Genomic DNA, 12,855 nt, shown 5'->3' on the forward strand with positions numbered 1-12,855 from the left:
GAAAACTAGCTACACCAGTGGATTGACATGGGAAGGCAGCTTCTACTGACTATCATTCTGAATCAGGATGTTTTGTGTTTTGGCTTCCAGCAGATGGAGAACAGGACATTTTATGCCTCTTCTCCTAGGGTTGACATCCTACCACATGACAGTTTTATTTGGACTGTTATTGCTGCATTTGAGTGTCTTAGGTTTACTCTTCCCATTTTCTAAACTCAGTTTTCCTTCAGAATTTCACTGGCTGTAGAGTATAAAAGAGTTTAAATGCTCTGTGTTTCTTACGATCCATCTGCCTCCATGAAAGTTTCATTTGGATTCTCTTTCAACTTTACTTTTCTCCCTGGCAAGTTATCTTGATGTTTAAAGCTTGTGGATGACGGACTGATATTCATCTGGCTTTGTTTTTTAAGTGATTAACGGAAATAATTAGACAAATTAACTCAGCATCAACTAAAACCTTTGAGCCTCAATCCCACCCACAATTACTTGCACATAAGTCACATTTATTGCAGTGGGAGTTACATGTCTGTATCTGTGTGCTGGATTACAGATTTTAATGTTTCAATAATAGATTCAAGATCTATTAGGAAATGAGTCTCAGGAAATGAGTCACAAAAGGAAATGCAAAATCTACCGTGGCTAAAAAAAAGTTTGCCTTCTAACCAAGCTGTTCTTTGGATAGCTGTCAATTGACTAACCATTCTTTTAGTCTGAAGTGTTTTGTGTAGCTCAAACATGTGCATCCTTCCTTATGCCAACATTAGTTGGCCCCAAAACAGATAACCAGCTTTTATGCTATAAATAAATGATTGCAGTGCGAGACCTAATTATTCTTGCCATTACAGGCAATGACTGATTAACGTGTGTCCGAATGACATCAGTCGTGTACACATGCAAACCTGGAAGTCACTGAAACATTGCTAAAAGGGGTGGGGGAATGGGGTGGGGTGTGCTTGTCAACTATATAAAATTATTTGCAGCTAGAGCACCAGCAATTTACACAGTGCTCTGCCAAGTTTCATAATCATAAAATGATAGGTCCCTGCTCTCAATGATCTTACAATCTAAAGCTGTCAGAAGGTAAGAGCAGCCCAGTTTATACCCCAGGTGTTTCTCATAGACATTAGTGTTAATGTAGATACAAGAACATTTTTCAAATATCAATTTGTGAACCCTTATGAAAGTCTTTCCCAGGGGTAGCAAATATGATGCTCTGCAGATGTTGTTGGTACAACAGTGCCCATTACTGCTCCCTGGCTGGGGCTGATGAGTTGGAATATTTGCAACATTGTCTGCTCTTGGTCTGTACTGTACTGTAAAGTACTGTACTGTACTGTACTGTAATAGAATATTAAAGCTTACTGATTTGATTGGGGGTATTGCACTGCATTAGTGAAAGATTGTTGCAACAACACAATTTCTCATATGGTTGTCTTCAATGATATAATTATAGAATTGTGGAATCATAGAATCATAGCGTTAGAAGGGACCTCACGGGTCATCTAGTCCAACCCCCTCAATGCAGGAATCACAACTAAAACATCCATGGCAGATGGCCATCCAACCTCTGCTTGAAAACCTCCAATGAAGGAAAGTCCACAGCCTCCCAAGGGAATACAGATGCTCAATTTGTGTGTTAAGAAATATAGTTTTTGGCATCAGAAAGCCAGGGAATCAGCTGAGAGACCATCAACATGGGATAAAACACCCCCTACTACTCTCTGGACACCATTTGGATTCATTAAGTGGCAGGGGCGGACCATCCAAATCGGTCCCATCTCCCTGCAGAGGAGAGGGTCGCAGAGAAGTCTAGTTGCACCAGGAAGTGATCCTTTTTTGTTTCACTTTTACTTAATGTCAGATCACCCACATCCATAGAGGAGAACACCAGGTCTAAGGCATGTCCGTGGCTATGGGTTGGGCGAAACTTATTCAAGGACAGCTCCATGGAAGCCATGCTTTCTACGCAGTTCTGAGCGGCCCCTTGTAAGATCATGTTGGCATAAATGTTAAAATAGGGAAGGTTCCTGGTGCAGATAGTATCCTGAATATGATAATGGCAAATGTGGGGACAGGAAGGGCAGCATGACTTTGGACCAGGAAAATGTGCAGCCAGGTGCACCTGTTAAGCACTCTACATGTGAGTTATGTGTGAGGAAGACTATTAAGATGTATCCATACCTGTGTTCTCAGATAGCAGGTTTTTACTTCACAAATGACTTCTGTATTCTTCATGTTTGTGCTGCAAATTGATTGAGTAGAGAGAGTGCAGGCAATATAGCCATGAAATACTTCCCTGGCAAAATTACTTCTGGAGCCTGAATCAGTGAACTTCTTCCATCTCTGAACACTTTCTCTTTTCAGAGTGACATAATACCAGTCGTATTTGGATGTTTACGCAGTGGTATTTCTTGACTGTGAGTGATGTAACCTTCCACGAAGCATCACAGCAGTTGCTGTTAGCATTGGTTTTGGTCATGTATGCAGGTCTAGCCCACTGTGATTCAATACTTAGCAATAATGTAAAAAATAGCTTGCTGTATGGAGGCTCTGAACCGCTCTGGATTGGTCTCCTCCAGAAATAAGTCTTGTGCAAAGAGTGATGCAGTTCCAGCATAGAAACATTTTTGTTTACCATGGTTTTTACTGGCTACTGGTGAGTTTTAAGAATTTTTTTACTCTCTGACTGTTTATCTTTATTGTATTTTTAATTATTTTGATTGCATTGCATATTTGTAAAACATGAGTTTTCAAACATAAGGCCTTTAAATGAGACTGTGCCCTTTTAATTTTCAATCCAGCCGAAAATGTCAATTACATGACCATTTCTATAGCTCTGTTGTTGTTTTTTAATATCATCAAGCCCTTCTTTGGACAGCTCAATTGCTTAATAGTGCTCAGACTTAAGGAAAACGGCATGATACTTGCATTATAGCCCTAGCTTTTGTTCAGCTTGCAAAATTGTTCCTTTGTAAGAAGCTTTTCTTGTCAGTAATCCCCAAACATTTATGTATTTGGCTATCAAGATAATCCAAACTGCTGTTTAGATATCAAAGATTATGGGGAAAGTCTGCTGTTGTTTTTACAGCAGTGCCCTCATAAAGTGCTGCAGTGCTTTGTCAAGGTAGTAATTAAATTTCCATCACTTAGTGCAGGTAAGAACAATTTATTCAGCAGTATTTGCTTTCAGCTCTCCCCAGGTTCTTACTTATACCTTTTTTAAATAGTTGCTTAGTTGGAGCTATCCATTTTAAAAGCATGTTAAAATTAAGGCTGTGTGCATTAATTGGTTTAATTAATCATTTGAGCTTCGTTTTTCTCCACTACTATCTCTCCCCACTTCTCCATTTACGCACACCTCTTGTTTTTTGCCACTGCTGTGATGACTAAGGGCTCATCCACACTTGAGTTCAGTCTATGTTTTATTCTGTTTGCCCCTGCTTTGTAGGCACAGGTCAGAGAGGTTTTAATTGACATTTGTTACAATTTAGCGGTAAACAGCGGATTTTTCCTGGGGAAAGTGGTAGGGCAAACGAAAAACCTCCCGGACCCTTGCCTTAGATAGCACAAGAGAAGCAGAAGCGTGCACAAGCTCTAATTGTAGGGCAATCAGGACTTTGAATTGGGCTTTCTGACAGTACAAACTGGGTGCCTTAATCTCTGCCACAATAGGTAGCTTTTCAGAGTAGTGAATGGAAGCCTGCTATCTACTGTGCTCCATCAACATCACTACTAGAGACATGGGACATGGGTGGCACTGTGGTCTAAACCACTGAGCCTCTTGGGCTTGCCGATCAGAAGGTCAGCGGTTTGAATCCCCGCAACGGGGTGAGCTCCTGTTGCTCTGTCCCAACTCCTGCCAACCTAGCAGATTGAAAGCACGCAAGTAGATAAATAGGTACCACTGCAGTGGGAAGGTAAATGGTGTTTCCGTGCACTCTGGTTTCTGTCATGGTGTTCTGTTGTGCCAGAAGTGGTTTAGTCATGCTGGCCACATGACCCAGAAAGTTGTCTGTGGAGAAACGCCAGCTCCCTCGGCCTGAAAGTGAGATGAGAGCTGCAAACCCATAGTCCCCTTTGACTGGACTTAACTCTCTGGGGGTCCTTTACCTTTTTACCTTTTACTAGAGATGTAGTAGCTACAATTTCATCAGTGAGCCAAGGAATCAATAGGGTTCCACTTTGTTGTAAAAAGCTGCTAAGTGTGCTCTGGTTCCTTCATCGAATAGAGACTTAGCTCCCAGGCTGCCTGCTCTACTTGCCAACAGGTCTGCTTGTCTCCAGACTATGGTCCCAGCTGGTTTCAAGACTTAAAGACTCACCTGGCACCAACCTTGATGCCATTTTGGCACCTGGCAAATGCGATTTTATTCTCCTGTGCCTTTTAAACGTCTCCAGTTCAGTTTTAGCCTCACCATTCATGTTTTTGTGCTACTTTTATATGTTATATTGGTGACCTGCTTTGTTGTATTTTTATTTTGTTTTTATTGTTGCCTTGAGCTGCCTAGCTATTGAGGACTATATATAAACGCCTTAAATCAATGATTAGTTGGCAGTGGCATTGAACCTTCCTGTCTCAATTTCTTCCTCTTGGCATATGTTGGAGTACCAAGCACTGACCACTACATCAGAATTGCTCAGATTTTAAGAGACATTTTTCTCAGTTTTTCCCAAATTGTTGTTCCCAATCTGTGATTTCATCCAGTTCTGAGATGAGTGTAACAGTTGAGAAATGGTTCCTTGCCAATTTGTTGGCAGTTTACATAATGGCGTACTCATTTCCACATGGAATGAAATTGAGTTTGTGATTTGTTTGAAAGTGGCACATTTTGCTAATTTAAGGTTGTGATTAATGAGTATCTTGAGAATAGATGCTTAACCCTTCACTCACCAGCTGTAACCTCCCCATTTCCTGTTTTGTTGTTTGAGGGCATGAAGAAAAAATATGTTCTGTGTAAAAGGATACTGTTCTAAAACCCGTCACATTTATGTCTGTTTTCTTTATATAATAGAACTTTAAATATGAATTTATTTTGAACATGGACAGAAAGTCCAGTACCGTCTATCTTTCCATTTCACACAAGAATACACTTAGGAAGTAATGATATACATGATTGCTTTTCAGAAAGTAGGGAATATGACTGTAACATCAAAGAACTCTTATTGCCATAAAAATATTCTTAACAATCTGATCCCATTATGAGCTTTCTCTTTTTAGTTAATCCCATACGATGCATAATTGTATATACACCCATCACATATAAATAGTCTCAGGGTATAGTCTGAAGTCACAAAAAGAAACCACCTTCCTGAAACTAAGCAGGCCTGGGTGCAGTCAATGTCTAGGTGAGCCTTGGAAACATGTAGAGGCTGCCTTGGGTTTCATGGTGGAATAAATGTGGGGGTATAAATGTAAGAACATTAATTAATATCATATCCCCCCACTCTCCACCTTTATACTAAATTGAAAAGTTACCCTTCCTTGTATGACAGTTACTCCAGGTCTCCAATAATTTTGCTGCCCATTTCTGTACCATTTCCAGCTGGGCAATATCATTTTTGTGACCTGACAACCAGAACTGTGCACAGTACTCAAAGTGTGGTCATGCCATTAGGTTGTATAAAGACATTTTAAAAATGGAAGTTTTATTTTTGACCCCTTTCCTAAGGATCCCTAGCAAGGATTATTGAATGTTCTCTTTTTGCAGCTTCTTTGGGTTTATAATTGCTGTCACAGTAAGCATCTTTTCTAGGAGAAAATGGGTGTAATATCATTGTACCAATATTCTGCGGTCCAATTATTTTATTTACTCTGTTAGCCTTTTCCCTTCAGATAGCAGAGAGTCAATTACAATAATAAATGAAGTCCAAAAAGAAGTCTAGCAACACAGTACATTGTGATGTCTCCATATGGTACAATAATTCTGAATACTTGCCCGCCTGTGATCTGTTGTATGCCTTCCAATCCAAGCATAGTAATGATTTACAGAATTCGGCCTCAAGAATTTGACAATTCTACCCCAAGCAGGACATTTAATAATTTGTTCTGTATATGCAATGAATTGCATCCAGTGGTGTCTTTCAGCTGACACTAAGGCTTCTGTCGGTGGAATTAGAAGGGAATAAATATTCAGCAATTCTCTCTCCTTTCTCCCCTAGCCAGATCCCACTAGCCTAGTTTTATTACCCAAGTGTTTTTGTCTTGGCTGCAATGTGTCCTTCAATTCTGATAATGCCTCTTGCTTGTCTGAATGGAGGAGAGAGGGGTGTGCAAGTGTTTATAGAGACTCTACTGTACAAACATAAAATTTACTTTCGTTGCTTTGCCCACTTTTGCTTCTGGCCTTGGCCACCAGTGGCATGAGACCCTCAGAAAGTTGTCCTTAACAGAATGCAGGTATCGGGCTGAAAAACATTCCCCACCCCAGTGTATTGTATAAAAGACTTCGGGTTTACACTTGTGTACTGGCAGCTGATGCCTCATACACATAGGAATAATTATTAGCCTGCTAAATTTAGGATAAAATGTTCCTTCCATGTAAATGCTGATACATCTGGCACTTAGATAATGTAAAAGCTACGACTACCACTCAACAGTTAATTGATCATAATAGTGACTTGTTGTCAATTGCATATTGATAGTCCATGACCCATTTCACTGCTGTTTCTATCATCCTCACCTGTTGGCACACCACCTAATTTTATTTATCCCTTCGGAGATCTCCTTAAATCAGGTATAATGTTCCTGCTTTGCTCCTTTCTCATTCTCATAGTAAGGGAGCATCTGGCAAAGCAATTAGGAAAACATAAAGCAACAAATAAACACATTTGAGCTCAGGATGAAAATATTTGTATTGCAGTGGGTAGGGTGGTGGAAGGCAGGCACACCATCTATATGGGGCTGAAGCCTCTACAGCCCTCCCCACCCCCCAAATCTTGAGGGGACAGAGGAAGCCTGGCAGGATGTCGTCCTGACATGGTGTGGCCTGATGGGATGTCAACCTGGGCCTGGTCAGTCTCTCCCGAATCAACAGTGATGTCAGCCCCCCAATGTTGGGTGCAACTCGGTGCCTGTGGTGGAAATACTATTGAAAATACTGTTTCAAAAAGGACTCATGCTCATTTGTTACTGTAAAAGCCCATATCACAAGGATGTTGGAGAGACATATGAAGCTCATCTAAGTTACATTCCTCCAATAAGCACAATTGTTGGAAAGCCTTCATGACCCATGTGTCCTTCAAAACTCATCTCTTCATTTGACAGAACACTGGAAGGCTGCACATTATGCTTTGCAACAGACTAATGTTGCAATGGGTATGGTATATGTAATACAAAGTGAGAAACTGGCATCAGCTACATGTTCCAATATGTAAGGGGACTTGGCATCAGATGAACGGTGGAGACAGTCACCTATAGGACATGGTTTTGCAGGCTGGCTATACATTTCTTACCTTTGCAATGTTAGTAGGCATTCTTATTAAGACTATCCGCAGCCAGTAAAACAGAATTCAAACCATGTGTGCCCTGCATATTGTTATGCAATATGTAAAGACATATTGTTCCACGATTAAATTATATCCAGTTTATGTAAGCTGCCGATTGTGAATTATCTAGTGTATAGTGCAAGTGAATATATGTGTGACCATGATTACTAGATAAAATTGATTTAATCTGCCTGGACGTTGTTTACCATTAGTCATAGAAAATTAATATCAGAATGGATATGATCCTTCTGTTTCTTTGAATAGTACAATGACCTTTCTGGATATTGTACAAATGAGTTACACTTTGTCTAATTGCAGCAAATGCACTTAGAAGGTGTATTTGCATGTTGTATGAACTACTCTATTAACCACTGACTAATGGCTGGTACACAGCTTTAATTGTTGCTTGTCTGTATTGGTTATTGTATTGCAAGCATTTTGTGCATAAAAGGCAATATCACTGCTCAGCTGTTTGATGGCCACCCAAAAGCATCAATGTTTGTTTTTTTCAATGGAATGACTGCTGCTATTTGTTGGCATGTTTCAGCATGCTCTTCCACAGCACAGAGCTGATAGACCTCCTGCTAATATAGATGATGATGATGATGATTAATTTTGAAAATGAATCTTGAAGAAGTCAATCACCACACCAGATGAAACAGAACATAGCCAGTGGCATCTGTTGAAGAGGTTTGCTTGGCAACATTGCTGGCAGCAATAGATGTAGATGACCAAGCTAGCATAGGAAGTCACTGAGAAAGGAGTGCAAACATGCTGGGAATGTGGGCTGGGAATTCACATCATTGTTTAGGACTCTGTTCTGCATGTGATGCCCCAAACCTTCCTGATTCAGTGCATACCTTAAGTGTGTAGTCATCAATGGTGATGTGTGGAGCACTGGCACAATCCTGAACCTGCATTAACCATCTTTGTCAGGCTGATGGTGTGGCCAAACCCCCTACGGGCTTGGACAAAATGGTTAATGAGTCTCTGTAGAGCTTCCCTGGAGTGCCCTGTCCATTAAAAATCAGATATATACTCATTTGTATTAGGAGAAATACATTTGAGCATAAAGTTATATGGAATATAACAACTCTGGTATAATTAATATGGATGTGCTGCTGAAAGTATATGATAGAAAATCTACTCAAGTTAGCAAATAAGAAATCCACAGCAATTTCTCTCTCCATTTTTGTAGTTACAGTTGATAATCCGTTTTCTCCCCCCAAAATTATTTTATGTCTGTTATCTCAATGTTTATGGTAGTGAGTTACACATGGTGAGGAAGTATTTGAGCATGCACTGTGCCCACAAAGTAAAGTGTTGTAAAGCAATATGTGTACATGAGTATTGAAGTGTAGGTGGGTTCCCACGAGGCAAGACACAGTGATAACAGCAAGAACCTTTATTGAACTAACTGAACTGGACAACTGGGGCAAAGCAAATGCTTATATACATTTCTGAAAGCCTGGACAACTCCCACTCCCAACGTGATTGGCTGTCTAAACTTTCAAGCAGCGAATCATGACTCAGAGTTTAAGGGCCAATGGCAGAGGCCCACATCCTGAAATGTTCTGTGATTGGATATCATGTATCAAATCAGAACACAGGAGCTCAGAATCTTTAGTCCAGACTCAAGCTCAGGCAAACACAGACCACTGAATACATAACAAATACTGACAGATTCCTAGTTTGCATTATCTGAGTTGTGGTGGGGTTGTGGGGGTGTGAATCAAACATTCTGAGTGTATGTCCTTATTGCCCACATCTCTAGTTACCTCATACATGCATATAGTATTCCTTACCAATGAGTATGTGTTGTGTGTTGAAGAATTTAGCTGTTCAGGAAAATCAAATAGAAATATAGCCATATAACAAAATATTCCCAGGGAATTTGAATATATGCTTTTGCGTTTTTCATACCTCTTGAAATAATTGATAGTGCTTTACTTTTTTTTAAAAAAGCGAGTGCAAATAGAATTTATGGTTACAGTACACTGAATAGAATAACTGCATCTGCAGTAAATCATCATATTTACTTGTGTCATGCTATGCAATTTGCAGTATATAATTCCACTAGGTCTCTCTTAGCCCTCTCCTCGGTGGTGTTATTTTGAGGATTCATTAATCCATACTGATCTGTTCTGTAGATAGTCTCTCTCTCTCTCTCTCTCTCTCTCTCTCTCTCTCTCTCTCTCTCTCTCTCTCTGACTCTGACACAGAGTTTCCAGTAATATAGTCTCCCCATCGGTGCCACTAAAAAAAAAAAAAAGGTATGGCAAATAAGAGACTTTCAGAACTCCCAGGGTTTGTTGCTGGATTTAAACTATTTATCAGCTTCCACAAATGATCCGCACAGAGAGTTTATAGTAAGGGAAAATAATACAGAAAACCTAGTGTGCATATGAATGTGTTGCACATGCAGATCCAGACCCCCTGGATCTCAGCTCTTGTTTGAGCAGGTCAAAGTTCCTTTTGCTAACTAAGATTGACTTTCTGGGAATGAGGGCTAAACTGAACTCAGCAGAAGGCTTTTAATCCCCTGTAAGTATGCTGATGTAGGAGTTAATATAGGTTAACGCTGGTGACGCTGTGGGTTAAACCACAGAGCCTAGGGCTTGCCGATCAGAAGGTTGGCGGTTCCAATCCCTGCGACGGGGTGAGCTCCCGTCATTCGGTCCCAGCTCCTGCCCACCTAGCAGTTCAAAAGCACATCAAAGTGCAAGTAGATAAATAGGGACCGCTCCGGTGGGAAGGTAAACAGTGTTTCTGTGTGCTGCTCTGGTTTGCCAGAAGCAGCTGTGTCATGCTGGCCACATGACCCGGAAGCTGTCTGCGGACAAACGCTGGCTCCCTTGGCCAATAGAGCGAGATGAGCGCCGCAACCCCAGAGTCATACACGACTAGACCTGATGGTCAGGGGCCCCTTTACCTCTATAGCAGGAAGGTAAACAGCATTTCCATGTGCTGCTCTGGTTCGCCCGAAGCGGCTTAGTCATGCTGGCCACAACACCAGAGTCATCCGCGACTGGACCTAATGGTCAGGGGTTTTACCTTTACCTTTACTTTACCTTAACTAATCTGAACTAATTAACCTTGAATAAAATAGTATGTAGGCTAGCATTCAGAAGTCTCAAAGAGTTTAATAGATTGCATGACAACCAATTCTACAAACACAAACACACACCCTCCTCAGCAGAATGAGGTCCCTTCCAGATTGGTTTTTATTTATTTTCTGCCACATGTCATTAATGCAGTAATAGTGAACTAGCAATGAATTTATACTGAACCATCCACATGTATAATAATAAAATCTTTATTGCGGTCCAATGACCCATAACATGGATTCAGAATGAAATACAGATTCATACAGACAACCCCCCAGGGAAGGGAGACCGAAGCGTTATTTGTTTAGTCATGGGTATGTTGATGTGGGTGGTGCTATGGGTTAAACCACAGAGCCTCGGGCTTGCCGATCAGAAGGTTGGTGGTTCGAATCCCCATGACGGGGTGAGCTCCTGTTACTCGGTCCCAGCTCTTGCCAACCTAGCAGTTCGAAAGCACGTCAAAGTGCAAGTAGATAAATAGGTACCACTACAGCAGGAACGGTGTTTCCATGTGCTGTTCTGGTTCTCCAGAAGCGGCTTTGTCATGCTGGCCACATGACCTGGAAGCTGTACACCGGCTCCCTTGGCCAATAACGCGAGATGAGCGCCACAACCCCAGAGTCGGTCATGACTGGACCTAATGGTCAGGGGTCTCTTTACCTTTACCTTTATGTTGATCTACTGACTACTGAAAGAAACTTTGCCACGGCCACGGTGATATCATTTGACTTGTCGTCCAGAAGATATTTGATATAGTAGGCTTCAGATTGACCTGGCCGATTTGCCCATAGTGGTTTAATCAACAGCTCCCTAGCTTGATCATATTGTCCGCAATGCAATAAAATATGCCTCATCCAGTCAACCACCCACATGTTGTTCTACAATGCTTTCCCAATGCTACCACATTATTGTTATTGGGAGCAACACCCCACTATATCACAACAAAAGACCCCTATCCCTAAACATGAAAAGCTACAACATTTCAGTAGGATGCTAAGGATAAACACTGTTGGAAACAAAGCAGCATGTTAGCCCCCTCCCCCCCTTTTTGCAGGTATGAACAGTAGTGAAAGCAGGATTGCTTATAACTGCCCCTGAGTACAAATGATCAAGGATGCACAATAAAAAGAAGGGCTTCTGGAGGGATCCTGAGTTACAAGAACTGTCGATACTTAAATAAGATGCACATATAACTTTTATTGGTATAGGTGCTGTTGTGTTTCCAAATGTTGAACTTAAAAAAATGTATATACCACCCTTTTCTATTTCTGCCCCCTTACTCTTGTGTAGCAATAGATGGATATGCAGTAGACTATGCCAGTTTCCAGAATTGTTTCTTCATTGTTTTTGATTATTGCTGAGCCACTTTGTGTATGACAGTAATCCTCAGGTGATGACATACAATCTGATGGTGTTTTCTTATTTTTCTCTCCAGGATACGTGAATCATGATGCTCCCCTTGGATCGTGTGAAAACAAGTATTGTGGTTTGGGTAGGCACTGTGTTGTTAACAGAGGAACGGGGCAAGCAGAGTGTGTCTGCATGGAGCACTGCAAGCCTCACTTCAAGCCTGTGTGTGGCTCAGATGGTGAATTCTACGAAAACCACTGTGAAGTACACCGAGCCGCCTGCCTGAAAAAGCAAAAGATTACCATCGTTCACAACGAAGACTGCTTCTTCAAAGGTAAGCATGTTTGGACAATGCCTTGAAGACTCTAGCCAGCTGCATATTTTGAAGTTGATTCAGCTGGAGTGCTGATAAAATTCTGCACGGTGTATTGTGAAGAAATGGTAGGACACTTTAAGGTAATCTGACAAAAATATCTTCCCCTAGATATGTGTCTCAGCTACGCCCAGTTTTCTCTGTGTCTTTCCTGAGAAGCCTTGGAATATAGATCAAGCGTGGCTTTTGACACTGTTGTAACCAAGATTCCTATGACCTTGGTTTGAAGAGGTGAATAAAACTGTGATAAAATAATGCAGTTCCAGATTTTAATGGAGAAATATGTAACCACTACAGAGGCTGCATGTGTATAGCTTACTGCTAGAGGCCTAATCTTTGAGTTACCATTCTATCTTGCCTTGTTGTCTAAAGCTTTTGTATTATTTTAAGATCCTGGCTGCTATCTTGTTTGTCACTGCTGTTTTGATTCTGCTTTTCACTCTTTTTATCTGTTGGGACAAATATTAATGTTTATTTTGATTTTTTAAAAAATTGTTTCATGTGATTGTGAGAAGTCTTGGGGGCTTTTGAAGTCAATAC

The 12,855-nt window shown here is 40.9% G+C and overlaps 1 protein-coding gene across 4 annotated transcripts in view; it reads left to right on the plus strand.

Moving 5' to 3' along the window:
* The window catches only part of FSTL5 (follistatin like 5), a 323,696-nt gene that overhangs the window by 109,782 nt on the left and 201,059 nt on the right, over positions 1-12,855 (plus strand). For all 4 annotated transcript variants that reach the window (XM_060278679.2, XM_060278680.2, XM_035112814.3 and 1 more), the window contains exon 4: positions 12,028-12,276. In XM_060278679.2, the coding sequence (XP_060134662.1) occupies positions 12,028-12,276 (249 nt within the window). The remainder of the gene's footprint in view (positions 1-12,027; positions 12,277-12,855) is intronic.

This window comes from Zootoca vivipara, chromosome Z1 (assembly GCF_965207765.1).
Source record: "Zootoca vivipara chromosome Z1, rZooViv2.hap1.1, whole genome shotgun sequence".
In the NCBI taxonomy this organism is placed as follows: Eukaryota; Metazoa; Chordata; class Lepidosauria; order Squamata; family Lacertidae; genus Zootoca; species Zootoca vivipara.